At 35.5% G+C, this 27464-nt stretch overlaps 1 protein-coding gene across 2 annotated transcripts in view; it reads right to left on the bottom strand.

The window, feature by feature from the left end:
- LOC149792216 (DNA topoisomerase 2-binding protein 1-like) overlaps positions 1-27464 on the bottom strand; it is a 167301-nt gene that overhangs the window by 122784 nt on the left and 17053 nt on the right. For both annotated transcript variants that reach the window (XM_089970739.1, XM_089970741.1), the window contains exons 6-12: positions 26975-27082; positions 24780-24859; positions 22747-22874; positions 17595-17660; positions 15116-15295; positions 12135-12313; positions 7611-7684 (exon numbers count right to left, since the gene is read on the bottom strand). In XM_089970739.1, the coding sequence (XP_089826865.1) occupies positions 7611-7684; positions 12135-12313; positions 15116-15295; positions 17595-17660; positions 22747-22874; positions 24780-24859; positions 26975-27082 (815 nt within the window). The remainder of the gene's footprint in view (positions 1-7610; positions 7685-12134; positions 12314-15115; positions 15296-17594; positions 17661-22746; positions 22875-24779; positions 24860-26974; positions 27083-27464) is intronic.

The following is a 27464-nucleotide window of genomic DNA, read 5'->3' as shown; positions in this document are numbered from 1 at the left end:
AGAAACACTCATATATTAAATAATAATGTGATCTCATAAACATTTTCATATCCCATATCCATATTAAATGCCTATATAACCTCATAATAATTTTTATGTTCCATATCCACAATAAATGCCTATATAATCTTATAATATCCCTATGACATATTAATTTGTCCAATATGGCATATGATGTTACTGACATATCCCTATGACATTTTAATTTGTTCAATATGGCATATGAAGCCACTGACATATCCATATGCCATATTAAAATTTTCCAATATGGCATATGACACTGACATATCCCTATGGCATGTTAAAATTGTCCAATGTGGCATATGACACTGACATATCCCTATGCCATGTTAAAATTTTCCAATGTGGCATATGATGACATGACATATCCCTATGCCATATTAAAATTTTCCAATATGGCATATGATGACAATGACATATCCCTATGCCATGTTAAAATTGTCCAATGTGGCATATGATGACATTGACATATCCCTATGGCATGTTAAAATTTTCCAATGTGGCATATGATGACATTGACATATCCCTATGGCATGTTAAAATTGTCCAACATGTCATATGATGACATTGACATATCCCTATGGCATATTAAAATTTTCCAACATGGCATATGATGACATTGACATATCCCTATGGCATGTTAAAATTTTCCAACATGGCATATGATGACATTGACATATCCCTATGGCATGTTAACATTTTCCAACATGGCATATGATGACATTGACATATCCCTATGGCATGTTAAAATTGTCCAACATGGCATATGATGACATTGACATATCCCTATGCCATGTTAAAATTGTCCAACGTGGCATATGATGACAATGACATATCCTTATAGCATGTTAAAACTGTCCAATGTGGCATATGATGACATGACATATCCCTATGCCATATTAAAATTTTCCAATGTGGCATATGATGACAATGACATATCCCTATGCCATGTTAAAATTGTCCAATGTGGCATATGATGACACTGACATATCCCTATGGCATGTTAAAATTTTCCAACATGGCATATGATGACATTGACATATCCCTATGGCATGTTAAAATTTTCCAACATGGCATATGATGACATCGACATATCCCTATGGCATATTAAAATTTTCTAACGTGGCATATGATGACAATGACATATCCCTATGGCATGTTAAAATTGTCCAACATGGCATATGATGACATTGACATATCCCTATGGCATGTTAAAACTCTCCAACATGGCATATGATGACATTGACATATCCCTATGGCATGTTAAAATTGTCCAATGTGGCATATGATGACATTGACATATCCCTATGGCATGTTAAAATTGTCCAACGTGGCACAGGATGACACTGACATATCCCTATGGCATGTCAAAATTGTCCAACGTGGCACAGGATGACACTGACATATCCCTATGGCATGTTAAAATTGTCCAATGTGGCATATGATGACATTGACATATCCCTATGCCATGTTAAAATTGTCCAATGTGGCATATGATGACACTGACATATCCCTATGGCATGTTAAAATTTTCTAATGTGGCATATGATGACATTGACATATCCCTATGGCATATTAAAATTGTCCAACGTGGTATATGATGACATTGACATATCCCTATGGCATGTTAAAATTGTCCAACTTGGCATATGATGACATTGACATATCCCTATGGCATGTTAAAATTGTCCAATGTGGCATATGATGACAATGACATATCCCTATGGCATAATAAAATTTTCCAACGTGGCATATGATGACATTGACATATCCCTATGCCATGTTAAAATTTTCCAATGTGGCATATGTTGACATGACATATCCCTATGGCATGTTAAAATTGTCCAACGTGGTATATGATGACATTGACATATCCCTATGGCATATTAAAATTGTCCAACTTGGCATATGATGACATTGACATACCCTATGGCATGTTAAAATTGTCCAATGTGGCATATGATGACAATGACATATCCCTATGGCATAATAAAATTTTCCAATGTGGCATATGATGACATTGACATATCCCTATGGCATGTCAAAATTTTCCAACATGGCATATGATGACATTGACATATCCCTATGGCATATTAAAATTTTCCAAAATGGCATATGATGACATTGACATATCCCTATGCTATGTTAAAATTGTCCAACGTGGCATATGATGACATTGACATATCCCTATGGCATGTTAAAATTTTCCAACATGGCATATGATGACATTGACATATCCCTATGGCATATTAAAATTTTCCAATATGGCATATGATGACATTGACATATCCCTATGCCATGTTAAAATTGTCCAACGTGGCATATGATGACATTGACATATCCTTATGGCATGTTAAAACTGTCCAACGTGGCATATGATGACATGACATATCCCTATGCCATATTAAAATTTTCCAACGTGGCATATGATGACATTGACATATCCCTATGGCATGTTAAAACTCTCCAACATGGCATATGATGACATCGACATATCCCTATGGCATGTTAAAATTGTCCAACGTGGCATATGATGACACTGACATATCCCTATGGCATGTTAAAATTGTCCAACGTGGCATATGATGACATTGACATATCCCTATGGCATGTTAAAATTGTCCAACATGGCATATGATGACATTGACATATCCCTATGGCATGTTAAAATTGTCCAACGTGGCATATGATAACAGTGACATATCCCTATGGCATGTTAAAATTGTCCAATGTGGCACAAGATGACATTGACATATCCCTATGGCACATTAAGCTCATTCTTTCTGCTAAGAACAAAACCTATACACAGTGCTATGTATTTATAACATGCAATGCCAACAGCATAGACACACATTTTCCACAAAATAATGTGCATATAAACAAGATGGTCGCTATCGCTTAACTGGGTTGAAGCAGCTGTTCCGTTTTTTAGTGCCGTTTTTATGATATTTGTGCTTGTTGCCTGTTTTCAGCTTTGTTATTGTGTTCATTATGTATTGGCTGTTAAATTCGTATGTGTTTCTTCATCTCCTTGTTTTGGAAATGAGAACAATTAAGACTTTTTCTCAGCTGTCTTGCTCCACTGTTTTTGAACAAACCGCCATCATGTGATACTCACCAGTCAACCCGTTTATGCTATGATGGACCCTCATTAATTGCTTTAAATGATCACTCATTGGCTCTCCACACTACATTGTGCTCTAGACTAAACAAACTGGGACTACATTTATCATTACCTAAATGTAAACAGAAGCAAAAAAAGAAACGTTCTTTCAAAGCTGGCCGGCGTAGAACAGGAAGAATTCCAGTTATCTCCCTCACTTCGGCTCAACAATTTTTTTATACAAATTTGACTGTTAATTTTGATAACCTAATTCAAATCCTTATTAATTCGTCAACCTTTGTGTCAACTATCCAAGAAATACCTCTATGCATTGCATTATTCAATGCCCAGTCAGTAGGACCACCGGAAAAACATAGCTAAAAACATCAGGCGATGAGCCCAAGTGTGGGGATCTAACACCCATTGGTTACTCCATCAAGTTGTTCCTCCGTAATTCTCGTGGAGGTGGAATTGCGGTCATCACAAAGAACTCCATGATAAAACGTCTTAACCACACCACAACATTCAATTTCGACCACACATCATTTGCACTAGTCCAAACCACACTCACAATGGAGCAAAGGTCAGTCAATTTTATCTGCCTATACCGCCCTCCTCCTAGTAGAAAAAACAAGCTGGCTGACTCTCTTTTTGGAGCAGTTTCCGAATCTCCTAGACTATGGAAATTCGATAGGTGGCAACATGATTATTCTTGGAGATTTCAACTTTCACTTTGACTGTCCCAGAAACTCAAATACATCAAAACTCATAGATTCCATTAATGTTTTCAACCTCAAACAGTCAGTTAACCAACCAACCCATAAACATGGTCACATTTTAGACTGGATTCTTCACAGACCTGATGATAACATTCTACGATCCTCCCTGGTATCCCATGACCTTGCATCAGATCACCTCTGCATTATATGCCATCTTGACGTATCAGTCCCTAACCCTCCACCTTTATCTGCTACTAAGATAAACCTCTTTATGATAAATAGAACCAAACTAATGCACAACATCCAAGCTAACCTAACAACGTGCTAACCTCCTACCACAGAACAACTTGATAACTGCCTATGTTCATTGCTTGACAAACATGCCCCAGCTACCAAGCGCAGAGTATCAATTCAAAAGTGTTCTCCATGGTATAGCAGTGTTAGGGACCAGCTTCGCACTGCTAAAAGAGACTGCCATAAGCTGAGAGGCTCTGGCTTTCCACCCAACTCACTATTCATAAGCAAATCTATGAAGCCGCTAAAAAGAATGTCACAAATATCGTCCATGCAGCAAAATCAGCCCACTACACTACTAAGATCATGGAAAGTTCCAGCTGCAAAGAGCTCTTCGAGATTACTAACAAGCTAATGTCAAGGAACAAATCTACACCACTTCCAACTACCTTCTCTCCAGTCGACCTTCCGGACATGTTTGCAAATTTCTTCCGTGACAAAGTACAAGCCATTAGAGTTAAGCTTGACACCACAATTTCAATTGACTCGTCGTCACCATACAGTTGGGATACAGAATTTGAGCAGCAACCATTAGCAGCATTTGAACCTGTCTCTATGGATTTCGTACGTACAATCCTGATGAAGAGTGCACCAAAGTCATGTAAACTTGATCCAATTCCAACATCACTGCTGCTTGAGTGTTAGATCCAGTATTGCCTTCACTAACTGATGTTATTAATACCTCTCTCTCAACCAGGGAATTTCCATAATTTTTCAAAACTGGCATTGTTCAGCCTCTGCTGAAGAAACCAACACTAGACCATAACAATTTAAAGAACGCCCAGTTTCTAATCTCCCATTCATATCAAAAATGTTAGAAAAGGTTGTTCTATCCCAGCTTGTATCTCATCTAAATTCAAACAGTCTTTTTAGCAATGTACAATCTGCATATCGCCCTTGCCACAGTACTGAAAATACTCTTCTAAAAGTAGTTAATGACATTCTCTCTGTGTTGGATAGCGGAAAGATTACAGTCCTCACCCTCCTTGATTTGTCTGCAGTATTTGACATAATAGACCATGATATATTACTTCACCATCTCCAGCATGTATTTGGCATTCATGATACAGCCTTACTGTGGTTCAAGTCCTACTTGGTCAACAGGACACAAATTGTATCTGCTAATGGAATACACTCCAGCCCAGTTGATCTATGTTGTGGTGTTCCACAAGGGTCTGTTCTTGGACCTGTTCCGTTCATTCTGTACACTCAGTCGCTCTCATGTGTCATAGATCATCATCCAGTGTCTCACCAACTGTACGCTGATGGCACCCAAATATACAAATCTAGCCATCCAACTGAAGTTGATGCTACCATCCAAGGTGTAGAGAGGTGCATTTCTGATGTGAAATCATGGATGACATGTAACAAGCTGCCGATGAATGATAATAAAACTGAGGCCATTCTGATCACAACACAAAGACTTTCTCATTTGCATCCTTTACCTCAAACAATAAATAATAGCAACACCAACATTAAATTCAAACAATCAATATGAAACCTAGGTGTTACTCTGGACAGTACTCTTACACTGCACCAACATGTCATGAACATATGCAAGGCTGCATATCTTGAGCTGAGACACATCAGCTCAATTCGCAAATATCTTTCAGCTGATGCCACTAAAACACTTGTGTGTTCATTAATACTTTCAAGACTGGACTATTGTAACTCAATTCTGTCTGGTTCATCTCAATATCTACTCCAAAAACTTCAAAAAGCTCAAAACAGCTGCTCAGATCATACTTAGAGTACCAAGATCAGGGCATATGTCCCCGCTGCTCTGTACCTTACACTGGCTATCCATTCAATCCAGAATCAAACACAAAATTCGTTCTCTGCTACGTTTCACTGACAGACTCCAGTCCAACATACCTATCCAACCTCACCCATGTGTACACACTAGCAAGATATTTACGCTCCTCTTCTGACAATCGTATACTCATTATTCCAACCATGAAAACAAAGTCATATGGACAGCATTCTTTTGCATACCAGGGCCCAGCAACGTAGAATGAATTGCCCACTGAACTTAGTCACAAAGACACAGTGATCACATTCAAGAGGGCTCTCAAAACTCACTTATTTTGACTGCAAGAACAAACTTAAAGACCTAATAATGTTTCCTACCTTAAATATTCTCAGCATGTTTTTTATATTATGTTTTCTAATTTCATGGTGTTTGTTTTTGTAATCATATCATTATATGTTTTTTATCTTACAGGTGTTGTCTAATGTTGTAAATCACTTAGAGCTTCTAAAGATTAGGTGCTATACAAAGTCATTATTATTATTATTATTATTATTATATAGATAGAGGTCTATATTATTTGCTTGAAATCTGATGCAGAATGAAGAACATACACCTGAATCTAACAGTACATTATGCAATGGTGGATCTGGGTTTTCTCTCATTATACACCTGGTTCTACCAGTACATTATGCAATAGAAGATCTGTCTCCCACTGTATGCCTGGCTTAACAGTACACTATGCAATGGTAGATCTGTCTCCCATTGTATGCCTGGCTTAACAGTACACTATGCAATAGTAGATCTGTCTCCCATTGTATGCCTGGCTTGACAGTACACTATGCAATAGTAGATCTGTCTCCCACTGTATGCCTGGCTTAACAGTGCATTATGCAATGGTAGATCTGTCTCCCATTGTATGCCTGGCTTAACAGTACACTATGCAATAGTAGATCTGTCTCCCATTGTATGCCTGGCTTAACAGCACACTATGCAATGGTAGATCTGTCTCCCATTGTATGCCTGGCTTAACAGTACACTATGCAATGGTAGATCTGTCTCCCATTGTATGCCTGGCTTAACAGTACACTATGCAATAGTAGATCTGTCTCCCATTGTATGCCTGGCTTAACAGTACACTATGCAATGGTAGATCTGTCTCCCATTGTATGCCTGGCTTAACAGTACACTATGCAATGGTAGATCTGTCTCCCATTGTATGCCTGGCTTAACAGTACACTATGCAATGGTAGATCTGTCTCCCATTGTATGCCTGGCTTAACAGTACACTATGCAATGGTAGAGCTGAGCCTCCTCTCACTGTATGCCATGCTTTAACAGTACATTATGAATGGCAGATCTGTCTCTGATTGTATGCCTGGTTTTAACAGTACATTATGAATGGTAGATATTTCTTTCATTATAAGCCTGGATTTACCAGTACATTATGCAATGATAGATCTGTCCCTCAATGTATGCCTGGATCTACCAGTACATAATGCAATGATAGATCTGTCTCCCATTGTATGCCTGGCTTTAACAGTACATTATGAATGGTAGATCCTTCTCTCATTGTATACCTGGATCTACCAGTACATAATGCAATGATAGGTCTGTCCCTTATTGTACGCCTGGATCTACCAGAACATTATGCAACAGCAGATCTGGACTTCATTTTAGTTTGGCACGCATTATAGGCATGCTTAATTTATAAAGTACCAACCTTGTGGCACCTCCTGCATTGATGATTTTCCTTAACTTGTCCATAGCTTGTCCCTGGAAACCACTTAAATAGATCTGGAAAAAAAAGAAACCAGTCAAGTCAGTAACATCACAATATTTCTAAGACAAGTTCATGGAACCAAGCATTTCAGAAAATTAACATATTTTTATGATAAGCCCATGGAACCATCCATATCAGTATCACAATATTTCTATGATAAGCCCATGGAACCAGCCATTTCAGTATCACAATATTTCTATGATAAGTTCTTGGACGGAGAAAATTTGGTGAATTATTTTCAAACGGTGGAAGTGGCTATCATCAACAAACAAAACTCTTCACTAGATTTGCATTTGTAAAACATGAACTGTCCAAAAAGTTTTTAAAATATTGGCAAAACAATCAAATCAGGTCAGCTACAACTGTTCCCTTCTTGTGGTTTTGTCTTAACCATGCCACTGTCTTTACCTATATATTTGGACACCAAAAATAATTATATTTTCTGATGTCAAAGAAAATATTCACCCACCACACCCCAAAAAAACTAGGCGTGGGGCCACAGAGAACACTTTCATTATTATTTCAGGAGCAAGCCAAAGACATTTGCAATACAGACACAAATAACTTCAAATCTGTACAGTCCATATGGCAATGCTTTTGACATCTTTAATGTAAATGTTTCCAAACTAAAAAATGCCCACATCAAGACAACTGTTCGACATCTTTGATGTAAATGTTTCCAAACTAAAAAATGCCCACATCAAGACAACTGTTTGACATCTTTAATATAAATGCAGTTGTTTCCAAACTAAAAAATACCCACATCAAGACAACTGTTTGACATCTGTTCTAATCACATCCCTACCTAAGCCTCACTTTGCAAGCACAAGCAAGAAAATAATGCTGAAAGCAATTCTTGCAGTCACATGCATATCACACATTTTGTAAAATAGACAATACAGATGTCTCATGCAACATTCTGTGTATAAGACAATTAATACAGCTGTAACATGTATATGTAACATTTTGTTTAGAAGCCAATCAATACTGCTGTCACATGTATATGTAACATTTTGTGAAGAAGCCAATCAATTCTAGTCACATGTATATGCAACATTTTTGTGTAAAAGACAATCAATACAGCTGTCACATGTATATGTGTGTGTGTGTGTGTGTGAGTGTGTGATTTGGATTTTTAACATAGCTTATCAATTTTTCAGTCATATCACAACAATGTCTGCAGTGTGGCAGTTCATAGTGATGTCTAGCACTGGGGTATCATGCCGCAGACATGTAGCATGATGTCCCATCCAGTCACATTATCCTGACACCAGGCCAACCAGTCTTAAAACTAACCTCTTAATGCTGAGAGCCAAGCAAGGCAGCTATTAGTACCATTTCTGTAAGTCTCTGGTATGACTCGGGCATGGATCGAATCTGTGACCTCCCACATCCAAGGCAGATGCTCTAACCACTTGCCTACAGAAGCAGTCACATGTATATGTAACATTTTTGTGTAAAAGCCAATCAATACTGCTGTCACATGTATATGTAACTTTTTGTGTAAAAGACAATCAGTACAGCTGTCACATGTATATGTAAACATTTTTGTGTAAAAGACAATCAATGCTGCTGTCACATGTATATGTAACATTTTTGTGCAAAAGCCAATCAATACTGCTGTCACATGTATATGTAACATGTTTGTGTAAAAGACAATACAGCTGTCACATGTACATGTAACTTTTTGTGTAAAAGACAATCAATACAGCTGTCACATGTATATGTAACATTTTGTGTAAAAGACAATCAATGCTGCTGTCACATGTATATGTAACTTTTTGTGTAAAAGACAATCAATACAGCTGTCACATGTATATGTAACATTTTGTGTAAAAGCAATCAATACTGCTGTCACATGTATATGTAACATGTTTGTGTAAAAGCCAATCAATACAGCTGTCACATGTACATGTAACATTTTGTGTAAAAGACAATCAATGCTGCTGTCACATGTATATGTAACTTTTTGTGTAAAAGACAATCAATACAGCTGTCACATGTATATGTAACATTTTGTGTAAAAGACAATCAATGCTGCTGTCACATATATATGGAACATTTTTGTGTAAAAGCCAATCAATACTGCTATAACATGTATATGTAACATTTTTGTGTAAAAGCCAATCAATACTGCTGTCACATTATATGCAACTTCTTGTGTAAAAGCCAATCAATACTGCTGTCACATGTATATGTAACATTTTTGTTTAGAAGCCAATCAATACAGCTGTCACATGTATATGTAACATTTTTGTGTAAAAGCCAATCAATACTGCTGTTACATGTAAATGTAACTTTTGTGTAAAAGAAAATCAATACAGCTGTCACATGTATATGTAAACATTTTTGTGTAAAAGACAATCAATACTGCTGTCACACGTATATGTAACATTTTTGTGTAAAAGCCAATCAATACTGCTGTTACATGTATATGTAACTTTTTGTGTAAAAGACAATCAATACAGCTGTCACATGTATATGTAACATTTTGTGCAAAAGCCAATCGATACTGCTGTCACATGTGTATGTAACTTTTTGTGCAAAAGACAATCAATACAGCTGTCACATGTATATACAACATTTTTGTGTAAAAGACAATCAATGCTGCTGTCACATGTATATGTAACTTTTTGTGTAAAAGACAATCAATGCTGCCATAACATGTATATGGAACATTGTGTAAAAGCCACTCAATACTGCTGTCACATGTATATGTAACATTCTGTGCAAAAGACAAGCAATACAGCTGTCACATGTATATGTAACATTTTTATGTAAAAGACAATCAATGCTGCTGTCACATGTATATGTAACTTTTTGTGTAAAAGCCACTCAATACTGCTGTCACATGTATATGTAACTTTTTGTGTAAAAGACAATACTGCTGTCACATGTATATGTAAACATTTTTGTGTAAAAGACAATCAATACTGCTGTCACATGTATATGTAACATTTTTGTGTAAAAGCCAATCAATACTGCTGTTACATGTATATGTAACTTTTTGTGTAAAAGACAATCAATACTGCTGTTACATGTATATGTAACTTTTTGTGTAAAAGACAATCAATACAGCTGTCACATGTATATGTAACATTTTGTGCAAAAGCCAATCGATACTGCTGTCACATGTATATGTAACTTTTTGTGTAAAAGACAATCAATACAGCTGTCACATGTATATACAACATTTTTGTGTAAAAGACAATCAATGCTGCTGTCACATGTATATGTAACTTTTGTGTAAAAGACAATCAATGCTGCCATCACATGTATATGGAACATTGTGTAAAAGCCACTCAATACTGCTGTCACATGTATATGTAACATTCTGTGCAAAAGCAATCAATGCTGCTGTCACATGTATATATAACTTTTGTGCAAAAGACAAGCAATACAGCTTTCACATGTATATGTAACATTTTTGTGTAAAAGCCAATCAATACAGCTGTCACATGTATATGGAACATTTTTGTGCAAAAGCCAATCAATACAGCTGTCACATGTATATGTAACTTTTTGTGTAAAAGCAATCAATACTGCTGTCACATGTATATGTAACATTTTTGTTTAGAAGCCAATCAATACTGCTGTCACATGTATATGTAACTTTTTGTGTAAAAGCAATCAATACTGCTGTCACATGTATATGTAACAATTTTGTGTAAAAGACAATCAATACTGCTGTCACATGTATATGTAACTTTTTGTGTAAAAGACAATCAATACAGCTGTCACATGTATATGTAACATTTTTGTGTAAAAGACAATCAATACTGCTGTCACATGTATATGTTGTTGTTGTTGTGGAGTTTAACGCCATTTTTCAGCACAATATAGGCTATACATGGCGGCCAGTATTAAAGGTGGAGGAAGAACCCGGGAAAACCCCGGAAAGAACCACCGACCCATGAGAAGCTACTGGCAAGCTTTCTCACATACCAACATAGGCCGAACCCGTGACTCGAACCCACGCAGACAGAGGTGAGATGGCAGTCTGCGCTTTAGACCACTCGGCCACTCGGGGCCCCACATGTATATGTAACTTTTTGTGTAAAAGACAATCAATACTGCTGTCACATGTATATGTAACTTCTTGTGTAAAAGACAATCAATGCTGCTGTCACATGTATATGTAACTTGTGTAAAGACAATCAATGCTGCTGTCACATGTATATGTAACATTCTGTGTAAAAGCCAATCAATACTGCTCTGACATGTAGCTAACATTTTGTGAAGAAGGCATGTAGCTTTCATGTTAGATGAATGGGACATGTAGCATTTTATCCCTAAAATTAAGTAAAAAGAATGTTATTTTAGAGCCCAAAAAACATAAATATTTAAATAGTTTTGAATTTCTAATGTTTTTCTTGTTTCTATATTGGGAACATGTCCTGGTCAAACTGCGAATTACCAACTTTGTTATATATATAGTATTATATATTTGCGAAGATAACATACCTTACAGCTATCCAAGAAGAAATCTCCCTCAGGGGCCAATGTAAGGTCCAATCCCTTAAAGGGGTCATGATAATTGATACTGGTTGAAGAGCTTGAAAATGTGTTGTCATTACAACGGGTCTCATTGATATGCATCATTGATATGGCAGAAATATTGCTGATATCACCTATTTCCTTTCCTGAAAAATAATATTGCTGATATCACCAATTTTTGTTTCCTGAAAAATAATATTGCTGATATCACCTATTTTCTTTCCCGAAAAACAATATTGCTGATATCAGCTATTTCCTTTCTTGAAAAAAGAGCATTATTCTTTTGCTATAGTTCTGTTTATCTTTGTCCATTCCTTGACGGCCTCTGGACGGGTTGCTGCTTGGTTTTTTCTTATTATTATTTGCTAAAGATGTTATTATGATACAAAGTTCGTGCATATATGGTATTATGTACAACTAAGCACATTTAGCAAAACTTCATAGCATGTTAAGAAATGTTTCTCTACTGGCCTCTTTAGAGTTCCAAGGTCAAATGTTTTTACCCAAGTCTGGTTGCATTAGCTTCTTTAGAGTTCCAAGGTCAGACATGCTGGCTCAGTCTGATTGTACTGGCCTCTTTTGAGTTCCAAGGTCAGACATACTGGCCTAAGTCTGATTGTACTGGCCTCTTTCGAGTTCCAAGGTCAGACATACTGGCCTAAGTATGATTGTATTGGCATCTTTAGAGTTCCAAGGTCAAAAGTACTGGCCTAAGTCAGGTTGTATTAGCCTCTTTAGAGTTCCAAAGTCAGACATACTGACCCAAGTCTGTTTGTATTAATCATATGCAATGATGAGGGTTAAAATACAACCTAAAACAACATAAACACACATTTAATAAGATTCTTATATATCAAATTAAAAATACATGTTATAAGAAGGTCATTTATTTAAAGTAGCTACTTAATTCAAGTCTTTTCGGACTGGAATATTACACTCAAACCAATTATTTTAGGAAACATTATTCTTATTGAATAATACTTACCTTATCATAACAAATTACATCATCCACCACCTTGCAAATCATAACAAATTGCATCATCCACAACCTTACAAATCATAACAAATTACATCATCCACCACCTTGCAAATCATAACAAATTACATCATCCACAACCTTGCAAATCATAACAAAGTACATCATCCACCACCTTGCAAATCATAACAAATTACATCATCCACCACCTTGCAAATCATAACAAATTACATCATCCACCACCTTGCAAATCATAACAAATTACATCATCCACCACCTTGCAAATCATAACAAATTACATCATCCACCACCTTGCAAATCATAACAAATTACATCATCCACCACCTTGCAAATCATAACAAATTACATCATCCACCACCTTGCAAATCATAACAAATTACATCATCCACCACCTTGCAAATCATAACAAATTACATCATCCACCACCTTGCAAATCATAACAAATTACATCATCCACCACCTTGCAAATCATAATTACATCATCCACCACCTTGCAAATCATAACAAATTACATCATTCACCACCTTGCAAATCATAACAAATTACATCATCCACCACCTTGCAAATCAACAAATTACATCATCCACCACCTTGCAAATCATAACAAATTACATCATCCACAACCCTTGCAAATCATAACAAATTACATCATCCACCACCTTGCAAATCATAACAAATATAATCATCCACCACCTTGCAAATCATAACAAATTACATCATCCACAACCTTGCAAATCATAACAAATTACATCATCCACCACCTTGCAAATCATAACAAATATAATCATCCACCACCTTGCAAATCCAGCCCTTTCAAGACAACAAAAACATCAACCATGCCCTTAGGTATGTTTTAAAACTGAAAAAGCATTGTCTGCTCTCAGATGAAAGAAATGTCAGGAGAGAGTGAATCCCCTCAGAGGAACTATCACCAATTCTTGTCACTTATCACTTACCAATGCTGTGGAAGTGCAAGCTCTTTAAAGACGTAACTGCAGGGAGAAGTGATGCCCATATTACTATCGAACAAGCATATTTTACACCCATAAATTGTTTTTATCATCAAATAGAGAATTTTGATCCAGATTTGGTCTGTTCTCTTATCTCCTACTGTATACAAAACAGCTCTGAGTCTCTTTTGTGATACGGTCAATGGTTTTCAAATGAACAGAAATGGACAATGGTAAGCACATATGAACAGAAATGAGCAATACTTATCCCAAATGAATAGAAATGAGCAATGCTTATCCCAAATGAATAGAAATGGGCAATGGTTATCCCAAAAGAATAGAAATTGGCAATAGTTATCCCAAATGAATAGAAAGTGGCAAATGTTAGTACCAATGACAAAGTTTGGACCTGCACAAATCCAGTAGAAGCAGAGTAACCCAAGTCATTATGGAACTTCTGAATAACACGAGAAGGAAGCCTGATGCACTTCTGAGATAGGTCCCACCAGTTATACTTAGCACTTTGGTCAGGCAGCAGTTTTGCTTGAATGTCATACTGGTAGTACCTGCCATAACCTCATAATCCTGGATTAACGTTTTGTAGGCCAACAAATAACCAATGAATCAAGGACAAAAAAGCCAGAGTAGAAATACCTGAGCAGTAAGAACAATTGAGATCTCCCTCTTTTGATCAGCTTAGTATGTTTTAGGTAAACTTAAATACCAAAACAAGGTCCTGCAAGCCATCCACAAAGTTTTGGTAACTGCATCCAGTTGAGAACTCAAGTTATTATGAAGAAACATAATTTGTAATAGATCAATAGAAAGCATCATATAATAAGCTGTGTGTGTTAACACAGGGATACAGAAAATTAAAGATTCCAATATTTCACTGGCAATCATCCCTGATAAGAACTACCTGTGGTCTGTATAACATGTAAACCAAACAAGACTCCAGATTTTTAAACAAGCCCATGAAATTTCAAGACTACAAACTATACCTCCTAAGCTGGCCCTTTCTGGTGTAGATGTCTTGACAGACTTGTGCCCAGGTTCTCTGGTACAACTATCAACAGGATAGTTTTCTACCTTCTGACAATATCCTTTTTCAACTGAATCGTACAACCATTCCGTCCTTACAATGCTCATGTTCCATTTCTTGGCAAACTCGTACTTCTGACCTGCAGTAAATTAGATACATCTTATCAAAAAGTGTGCTATCCACATAACTTTTACATATAAATCCACATAACTTTTACATATAAATCCACATAACCTTTATATAAATCCACTCAAGTTTTATATATGAATCTGCACAACTTTTATATATAAATCCACAACATTCTGATATATAAATCCTCATAAATCTACTATAAATCCACATTTACTTTTACATATAAATCCATATAACTTTTATATATAATCCACACAATTTATTTTGCATAACTTTTTGAAATAAATGCACAAAATTACATATATGTTTTGTCTGCAGAGAAAAATGAGTTTGATATGGTTTAGGTATATGTCAAAATCTTCAGGCCAAAATATATTCATATACAATATCAAACTAAGTTCTTTCCTGAACTTGGAATAAAACTGTATTACATTGCCCATTATTTATGTGTAGACTTTTCTAGTATATTACATTATATACATGAATGGAATTAAAAGCTAACTGGAACTGATGAAAATTCTATTCAGTAGGTCAAAGAAAATCAATGCGAACATGTCACAGAAAATATGAATCTAGTTCTAGTCTTGTGATATTGAATACAGACTGAACACCTCTACGGGACATTAGATCAACTATGTATGATTCTGCATTGACTGAACACCTGTATTGACAACTAAATCAACTATGTAAGATTCAACACTGACTGAACATCTGCTGAACATCTGTATTGACAACTAAATCAACTATGTAAGATACAACACTGACTGAACATCTGTATTGACAACCAAACCAACTATGTAAGATTCAACACTGACTGAACACCTGTATTGACAACTAAATCAACTATGTAAGATTCAACACTGACTGAACACCTGTATTGACAACTAAATCAACTATGTAAGATTCAGCACTGACTGAACACCTGCATTGAACACAAGATCAACTATGTGAGATTCAATACTGACTAAATACCTGTATTGAACATATGATCAACTATGTAAGATTCAACACTGAACATCTGTACTGACAACTAAATCAACTATGTAAGATACACCTCAAATTAAACACCTGATCAATTATGTGAGATTCTACACTGACTGTAGACCTGCATTGGACATTTGATCAATCCTGTAAGATTCAACACTGTCTGTACACTTCTTTTGACAACTAGATCAACTATGTAAGAGTCAATAAAGACTGAACACCTGTAATGACAACTAGATCAACTATGTAAGAAAAAATACTGACTGAACACCTGTACTGAACACTAGATCAACCACATAAGATTAAACACTGAACACTTGTACTGAACATGAGATCAACTATGTAAGATTCAACACTGACTGAAAACCTGCATTAAACACTTGACTAATCATGTAAGATTCAACACCGACTGAACACCTGTGTAGACAATAAAACAGACTGAGATTCAACAATGAACACCTATACTGAACATGAAATCAACTATGTAAGATTCAACAATGACTGAACACCCATACTGACAACTAAATCAACTATGTAAGATTCAACACTGACTGAACACCTGTACTAAACATGAGATCAACTATTAAGATTCATCACAGACTCAACACCTGCATTGAACACTTGACTAATTATGTAAGATTCAACAATGACAATACACCTGTATTGACAACTCAATCAACTATGTAAGATTCAACACTGACTGAACACCTGTTCTGACAACTAAATCAACTATGAAAGATACAATACTGAACACCTGTATTGAATACTATATCAACTATGTAAGATACAACATTGACTCAACACCTGTACTGAACACTAGATCAGATATGAAAGATACAATCCTGGTTATACACTTGTATTGACAACTAAATCAACTGTGTAATTTTCAACAATGACTGAACATCTGTACTGAACACAGATCATCCATGAAAGATACAACATTGACTTTACACTTGTACTGACAACTAAATCAACCATGTAAGATTCAACACTGACTTGACACCTGTACTGACAACTAAATCAACCATGTAAGATTCAACATTGACTTGACACCTGTATTGAACACAAGATCAACTATGTAAAATGAGATGGGCCTCTGATAAAAAATAACTGTTGTGCCTTTAAATCTGTAGCTATAGCAACCATGATTGATGATGCCTCTGCCACAAAAGTTGGATATGAAACCACTATTCGAGCAAAGATCTTAGATGGAGGCACTTGTCTTTCAAGGTAGGCACTGCACACAAAGTTTCTTTTATGGCTGTGCTGAAAAGCTATTTTCAAATTTTCTTAAAAGTTATGATTATTCATGCAATCATTACCTTTTGCTTCATTGATGATGAGGTGGGTTGTGTGATTCATTTTCATTTCACCACTATAGGTTCCTCCTGAAATGTTGAAAATCAAGATTTTAAAAGTTGGCAAGAAATTCTTGTTTGCTGTACATATGACACTGACTGTGTTAGCTCTCTTTAGATGTACATATAGTACTAGTCTAATAAATCAAACCCTCAAATCAGTGTTGATACTGAGAGGCTTTTTGTGGGTATGCTGACACCTGTTCATTAAAATGAACAATTTTGCTGCAAGCAAAATCTTTCCAGAACACATCTGTGACCAGTTTAGATAATTACTGATATTTGACAAAAGTCATGAAACAGGATTTGATCCAGAAATATCGTCAAAAGAACCCTTCAACCAATGGTAACTTAAGAGATGTAAGACATGTCAGTTTCGAAAATGTACACTGATATGTTGTGGACAGATTCATCTGCAAACATTTTACACATTTTAATGAACAGGTTACATCATACCCAAAAAATCATCCAGACTAGGGTATCTGATTTACTGGACTAATGCCGTGCCTACTGAGATAACTTGTTTGCTGTACACACAGTACCTACTGAGATAGTTTTGTCTGCTGAATAGATGCTACCTAATGAGACAGCTTTGTCTGCTATTTATATTTTAACTACTGAAACAGCTTGTGTGCTGTCGATACAGTAACTACTGATACCGCGTGTGCTGTCGATACAGTAACTACTGATAGTGTGTGTGCTGTCGATACAGTAACTACTGAGATAGCTTTTTTGCTGTACATATAGTACTTACTGAGTTAGCTTTGTCTGCTGTACATACATTACCTACTGAGATAACTTTGCTGTATATTCGGTACCTTCTGAGCTTGTTTGTTGTATATACAGTACCTACTGAGATGATACCTACTGAAAGTTTTGTCTGCTGTACATATGCTACCTACTGAGACAGCCTGTCTGTTGTACATATACCTACTCAGACACCTTTGCAATATATATTTTACCTAATGAGATAGCTTGTCTGCTGCACATACAGTAGATACTGAGATAGCTTTGTTGTATATATAGTACCTGAGATAGCTTGTCTACTGTACATATGATACCTGAGACAGTTGTATATAGGATACCTACTGAAATAGCTTGTCTGCTGTACACATGATACCTACTGAGACAGCTGTCTGCTGTACACATGAAACCTACTGAGACAGCTGTCTGCTGTACATATGATACCTACTGGGATAATTTTGCTATACATACAGTATGTACTGTCAGAGTAATTTTGTATGATGTACATATGATATCTACTGAGACAGCTTTGCTGTACATATGATACCTATAGAGATAGCTTTATTGCTGTACATAGAGTATCTACTGAGATTTTCCTCTGCCAGATATCTATTCCAAAATGTATGTCAACTGCACCATTCCTTTTCAAAAGATTCACTCATGACAAAATCTTGTGGATTCTGGCCACATTTGATAAGCACACAAATCTGGCCAGAGCAACCTATTTTTGGAATGATGCATAAAGATTCGTCTACACGAGTATGGGCGGGGGGGGGGGGGCTTTATGATTCCCTGTTCCCAAATAGGTATGAGTATTTGCAATCTGCAAACAGTTGCATTATTAGTAATCACAGAACCATCTAATATGCAACCAATCTGATAAAAAAAAGTATCATACTATCATGGTTCCCATGCTTTTCTAAATATAAATTTCCAGGTCATTTCCAGGATGAAATTAATTTTTTCAAGGTTAACATATGAGCATTACTGAATGGAATTAAAGAACATTTTGGATCATAAAACATGCATTTTCCAAATCTGATGATGTTTCTCTTTCAAGACTCCAAAATATATGTCAGAAAAGATGATCATGTACAAAACTACTAAATGAGTCACATGAAACAAATCTGAATATATTCCTATAAATTGGCATTTAAAGCCATTTCAATGTACAGAATACAAATTCTAACTTTACTTTGCTCACCTGCATTATGTTGCTCTGTGGAAACAACATAATGAGCATAAATTATTTTGTTTCCTTTCAAACCTTTAATTCCAAAGAATTCTAGAGCAATATATGTGCATGATATACAAAGTAAACATTTCCTATCACAGTATGAAAACCCCCAATAAATGCAAAGTATTAGAATCTTAACTTGTAACGAAAAAAGTTTAACTCCGAATTTGTGTATGCCAATAAAATCTCAAACAAGATTTTTCAACCAACCTACACTCGTTATAATGATTTGGTTAAACATTCCATCATTTAAAGACATTTACAAAAGGGTTGATTTAAATTTTGACAAAGGACCTTCAAAAATTATATTTTGTTGACCCATAACCAAACCTGTATTGATGCATGGGCTCTTGTTGTTTCTTAATATATAATAAAAGGGACGACAATTTCCCATTTCTCCTGCAGTCCATTTAAGATCTGAAACCAATGCTTCAAGCTACGAGTCACTGCGTAATAATTTCGTGCCAAAGATCAGCTCCGAGATTCGATATTTTTCTAATCCTGACTTCCTCCGAATATTCCAACCCAATTTTCACATTTGGACATTTAGGATAGAGTGTGGGTTCAGAGTAATTACATAAAAAAAAATTGGAATCTGCCACCACCGTAAGATAGCTTACCAGCGGGCCTAGCAAATTTAAATTATGTTATATCAGCTTATACCTGCATGAAATTGATAGGAAAATTATTTATTTTTTCAAAAATGGCAAGTATTATAATCATTATTTCTTTAATCCGCTGACAGAATAGACAAAACCAGACCCTGTACTTGCCATTTGCATTAATAGTCACATGACTTCACAAATCTCAAACAACGACATTGGAAGTCCAATAGTCACATGATATCAACAACTCCTTTCAATGTTGTTGTATAAATTTTCAATTATATTAAATGAAAGTCTGATACCTGTTGTAAAAACCAGAAAGAACTCAACATTTTTATTTTGAGAACAACTACAAGAAACTTGGCCAGTCTGATCCATCAAGCAGAGTAGTCTGGTTCCCTGCTTTGTATGCTCCCTGCGTGAGAAAGCACATGTCAATGTGGTAGTCACGTGATACAACAAAACTCTGGAAGTTGGTCTCAGAATAAATATAGAGAATTTTGTGCCCTTTCGTTTTTTTTATTTTTATTTCAACGACTTTTTTTATACAATATTGAAAATGAGGGTTGTGTGTTCTCATGCGACTAGCAATCAAAATCGCTAATACCAACTCAAATTTCATCAACGCATTAGTTTTATCGTCATTCAGCAGGTAAAAGGCATAACAATTTTAATACTCACAATTTCTGAGAAAATAAATAATTTTCATATCGATTTTATGCAGGTAAAAATTGATTTAACAACGTTTAAGTTTGCTAGCCATCTGCTAAGCGGCTATGCTTTAACGCCACCATGTTGGCTTCTTGTGATGCTAGACTTTTTATTATACCTTCCATCAAATTTTTAAAAAAGACAGATATCAAGCTGTTAAACAAAAAGTCTACTAGATGAATCCAATCCACTGAGCATTTGGATTGTCTCAACAAATATATTTATGGCAAACACCCAAATGGTCCAAACTGCAACCTACTAATATTATGGTTAGAACTTGATAAATTTTAGTCACGATCAGTTTAGTTACATAATTGTTTCGCGTGTCAAGTTGTGGAGAAAAATTCCCAGGTTTTCCCCCCGACTTTCATCAATATTTGCAAAATGCAAGGATTTTTCACGGTTGGGAAAAAAGATATAATTTCTCAGAACTTTTTCCTGGTAGCGTGGGAACCCTGTACTATATGAAACTTTACATGAGATTTGTCAGCATTCATATTCTTATAAAATCCATCAAAAACATCTATTAGTACATCAATATGCTCATATGAATCCACGTTTCACATCTATTACTATCTGTAATCATTATTCTTATAAAATCCATTAAAGCTTCTATGAGGAGCACACTGGCTCAGTGGTTAGCAAGCCAGACTCATGACCAAAAGGGTGAGGGATCAAATGACCAAAAGGGTGAGGGATCAAATCAGATTAGTCTGGGTCAGCTACCATGCTGTCTCCTTGGACGAGGCACCTTATTGTAACTGCCTCGGAACTAAATAACCTACTTGGGTTAACGTGCCATAAAGCACCAAATGAAATTAAAAGCTTCTATGAATACAGCAAGGTGCACATCTGTAATTCTGCAAGGATAAGTTCATAATTCATTCTAAAACCATTCACCACTTCTACTAAATTTTTGCAATACTTCTACCAGAAGGCTTTGTCCAATGATAAGCCCCTCCTGCTCTTTTTAACAAATTCACAATATGGGTTCCTTGGGCTTATACTGAGTTTGCACTCTTGCACCTTTCAGCACAGCAAAACTAATAAGGGCACATGCTGACACTGGCAATGCATCATGGACAAAAACTGTTCCACTATTTGCATGCTTGTGCACTGATGATTTGTCAAGTCTTCTAAGTCATCAAGAGGCTTGATTATAATACTCAGACCAGGTGGCAAGGCTCTGGCTGCGGAAGATTACCATGTCATTTTAAAGACATTTGAGAATGCAAATTGCAAGAAATTAAAAATAACTGGAATAATTAGGTCAGTGAAGGTGATAATGACTGATAATCTGATATAGATAAAATTACTATCTACTTCATGGCAGTGGTAAATGAAGTAAATGAATGAACTGAAATTAATAACAATAGTGGAACAACTGCCTCTCATACTGGCACCACTGACAGCTGGATAGTAATTTATAACAAATACGTAAGAAAATATTGCAATAATAAAAAAATGTTGGCTCAAAATTAATTAAAACAAGTAAGCAAATTTCTTTTCGAACTGTGCAGAAATTTAAAAAAAGAAAAAGATGATGCAGTTATGTTACCAAGTTATTTCAATTCTTATCTGTATACTTTCTTTTTTAAAAAATAAGATCAAGAAAAATTCATAGTAATTTATCATGAAAGCAAACAAATTTTGTATCTGAATATATTTTAATGTAAAAAGCAAGTAATATTCATAATCAATGATGAAATAACAAGCTGAGCTCCTTAAAGTGAGAAGGCCCCATAAACTGGGCCCAGGTGGGCCTTAGGGCCCTATTTCAGTAGAAAGATGGAGAAAATATATCTCATGCAAATAGTACCTTCTTTCTCTATCAGTTTCTTTGCTTCTTTTCTTTCATCAGAGCTCAGCCCAGACACAGTAACAACCAGTCCACAGAAAATGGGACACTTCAATCCCTGGAACTGTTCGTCTAAAGCATGGATGTGCCTAAAACATGGGAAATATGACAGGGCAATTCAAATCTGGGATTGATCTTCACAAGTATGGACATGCCTAATACAGGAACTATCAGGCAACTCAAATCTGGAATTGATTATGTAAAGCATGGACAAGCCAAAAACATAGGAAATAGGATAGGGCAATTCAAATCTTGGATTGATCTTTACAAGTATGGACATGCCTAATACAGGATCTATAACAAGGCAACTCAAATCTAGAACTGATTAAATATTCTCAGCATGTTTTTTTTAATGTTTTCTAATTTCATGGTGTTTGTTTTTGTAATTATATCATTATATGTTTTTTATCTTATAGGTGTTGTCTAATGTTGTAAAGCGCTTAGAGCTTTTAAAGATTAGGTGCTATACAAAGTCCTCGTTATTATTATTATTATTATGTAAAGCATGGACAAGCCAAAAACATGGGAAATAGGATAGGGCACTCCAATCCTTGGAACTAATTAACTAAATCATGAACATGCTTAAAACCTGGAAAACATGATAGGGCAATTGAATGTCCAATTCTTGGACATGTCTAAAACATAGGAATCATGAAAGGGCAATTCAAACCCTGGAAATGATTATCTAAAGCATGGAAATGCCTCAAAGAAAAGAAATTATGGCAAATTATAGTCTACTCTTCTGAATGCAAAGCAAATGATTACCATTAACATTCTAGAAATCATACACTGCTTGCTGTTTTCCATTAATATTAACTATTGGATACAAAATGTAATAATGCTAATAAATGCAACCATTGGATACACCATGTAATAATGTTAATATAACCATTGGCTACACCATGTAATAATGTTAATAAATGCGACCATTTGATACACCATGTAATAATGTTAATATAACCACTGGCTACACCATGTAATAATGTTAATAAATGCAACCATTGGATACACCATGTAATAATGTAAACAAACGCAACCATTGGTTACACCATGTAATAATGTTAATAAATGCAACCACTGGATACACCATGTAATAATGTAAACAAACACAACCATTGGTTACACCATGTAATAATGTTAATAAATGCAACCATTGGATACACCATGTAATAATGTTAATAAATGCAACCATTGGTTACACCATGTAATAATGTTAATAAATGCAACCATTTCATACACCATGTAATAATGTTAATAAATGCAACCATTTCATACACCATGTAATAATGTTAATATAACCATTGGCTACACCATGCAATAATGTTAATAAATGCAACCATTGGATACACCATGTAATAATGTAAACAAACGCAACCATTGGTTACACCATGTAATAATGTTAATAAATGCAACCATTGGATACACCATGTAATAATGTAAACAAATGCATCCATTGGTTACACCATGTAATAATGTTAATAAATGCAACCATTGGATACGCCATATAATAATGTAAACAAATGCAACCATTGGTTACACCATGTAATAATGTTATTAAATGCAACCACTGGATACACCATGTAATGTTAATAAATGCAACCATTGGATACACCATATAATAATGTTAATAAATGCAACCATTGGCTACATCATGTAATAATGTTAATAAATGCAACTACTGGCTACAGGCAGGTAGCAAATTCCAAACTACCTGGCAGAAAATGTGTAAATGATACCACCTGATTTCTCCAACAACCAGCCAGTTTTTGAAACTCATTCTTTAACGATGCCATTTCAAGTTTAAATTTGAATTTGCAAAAATAATAATGTAAAATAGCAAACTAGTAATAAAATACTATTACAAATGAAAATAGCTAGCAGTATGTTCAAATATGCAAAATTTATCAAATTCATAAACATGTTACTAAAGAATACTTTTGGAAGATAAGAAAAAAGTTTTTTATTTAATAAATATTCTAGTATTTGACACTTACTTGGCCTCTTTCCTAGAAGTCTCCCAGACTGTGTTCACCCATGTAGGCAGCATTATTGGCAAACCCAAATCTGCAGCAACCTGCAAAACCAGACCAGTTTTACTGTACATGCCACAAGTTTAACAAGCATACAGTGTGATATAAATATATGTCATATTTTGAAAAAATTCTAGTTCAAGTCAGTATAAAATTAAATTGTAATTTTTATTTCATGAAATTTTTTTACATTATAATTGTAATGTAAAAATTTTTAATGAATAAAAATTACAATTTAATTTTATACTGACTTGAACTAGAATTTGATGCATGTGTCAGGTGACATTCACGGATCAGAAACACACAAAATGATGATGCAGCGTTAGGGATCAGAAACTTACCAAAAAATAACAATCAGGAATCTGAAACCCACTACAAAATAACAATCAGGGATAATAAAAAAACACCAAAAATAACAACCAGGGATCAGAAACACACCAAAACATAAGAATCAGGGGTCAGAAACGCACCAAAAAATAACAAGCAATGATCTGAAATCCACTACAAAATAACAATCAGGGATCAAATCCCAACCAAAAAGTAATAATCAGGTCAGGGATAAAAAATATATAAAAAAACATCAGGGATCAGAACCTCGCCAAAAAATAACAATCAGTGATATAAAAAAACACCAATAAATAACAATCAGGGATCAGAACCTCATCAAAAAATAACAACCAGGGATCTGAAACCCACTACAAAATAACAATAAGGGATTTTTATCCCTATTTTCACTAACTGTGATCCTGAAAGGTTGGCAGCTATGTCTATGGTATAATCATTAGCCTGCCTGACTTGCTACCCCCAAATATCTCCTCACTCTACGGCATAGTCATTAGCCTGCCTGACTCGCTACTCCCAAAGATCTCCTCACTCTACGGCATAGTCATTAGCCTGCCTGACTTGCTACCCCTAAAGATCTCCTCACTCTATGGCATAATCATTAGCCTGCCTGACTTGCTACCCCCAAAGATCTCCTCACTCTATGGTATCATTAGCCTGCCTGACTCGCTACCCCCAAAGATCTCCTCACTCTACGGCATAGTCATTAGCCTGCCTGACGTGCTACCCCCAAAGATCTCACTCTTTTGCATACCAGGGCCCAGCAACGTGGAATAAATTGCCTACTGCACATGGACACAAAGGCACAGTGATGCCATTCAAGAGTGCTATTAAAACTCACTTATTTCGAATGCAAGAACAAACTTAAAAGACCTAATAATGTTTCTTACCTTAAATATTTTCAGCACGTTTTGTTTTCTAATTTCATGGTGTTTGTTTTTTTTTGTAATCATATCATTATATATATGTTTTTATGTTATAGGTGTTGTCTAATGTTGTAAAGCGCTTAGAGCTTCAAAAGATTGGGCACGATACAAAGTCCTCATTATTATTCATTAGGACTATAAGTATACTGCACACAACTTCACTCAGTAGGACTTTAAATATATGGTATACAATTTCATTCATTAGGACTCTAAGTATACTGTATTCAACTTCATTCAGAAATGACGCCTAACTATTCTGCATACAACTTCATTCAGTAGGAAAATATTTTTTCAATAGCTTTAAAATCAGTGAGGAGATCTTTGCGGGTAGCAAGTCAGGCAGGCTAATGATTATGCCGTCGAGTGAGGAGATCTTTGTGGGTAGCGAGTCAGGCAGGCTAATGACTATGCTGTAGAGTGAGGAGATCTTTGTGGGTAGCAAGTCAGGCAGGCTAATGATTATACCATAGAGTGAGATCTTTGGGGGTAGCAAGTCATGCAGGCTAATGATTATACCATAGAGTGAGGAGATCTTTGGGGGTAGCAAGTCAGACAGGCTAATGACTATGCCATAGAGTGAGGAGATCTTTGTGGGTAGCAAGTCAGGCAGGCTAATGATTATACCACTGAGTGAGATCTTTGTGGGCAGCGAGTCAGGCAGGCTAAGGACTATGCTGTAGAGTGAGGAGATCTTTGCAGGTAACAAGCTGGGCAGGCAAACAATAGTACCATAAAATGAGGATATCTTTGCTGTTCAGATAACTTGAAAACAAAAATAAAATTCAACATTGGATGAGTATCACTTACCCTTACATGTGCTGGACCAAAGATATAATTTCCGAAGACCAGAGGTGTTCCAACTACACTACACTATACTCAAACAATACACACCTGATATTTTTTACTGCCGACCTCTCCTGCCACCAGATGTGTGACTCCCATCATGAAATCTTTGGTGACATTGCCTCCCATCCACCTAACCTTCTGATAAATCTCATCCTGTAATTATAGTGATTAACTGTAACAACAGGAAATAAAAATGTTATAAACTGTGCTATATTTTATCATGCTCTAAATAACTCAGATGTTATAATCATTGTATCAAATGCTGAATAACTAACTTAAATGTTATATTCATTCTTCCACATTTTATCGTGCACTGATTAACTAAAATATCCATTCTAATTTAATTACATACAACTTTGTGAAGACATTTGACAGTCTGGCTATAGTTGGATATGTATGTGTGCTTCATAAAACTCGTGATAATATTACAGCTTGAAAAGTTAAAATACTATTGATAATATTCATTACAGCTTGAAAACAGTTAAAATACTATTGATAATATTCATTACAGCTTGAAAACAGTTAAAATACTATT

Source organism: Sinohyriopsis cumingii, chromosome 9, assembly GCF_028554795.1.
Source record: "Sinohyriopsis cumingii isolate HCF-2022 chromosome 9, ASM2855479v2, whole genome shotgun sequence".
In the NCBI taxonomy this organism is placed as follows: Eukaryota; Metazoa; Mollusca; class Bivalvia; order Unionida; family Unionidae; genus Sinohyriopsis; species Sinohyriopsis cumingii.
The sequence above is the reverse complement of the archived record's forward strand: the minus strand, read 5'-3'. Positions and strand labels throughout refer to the sequence as shown.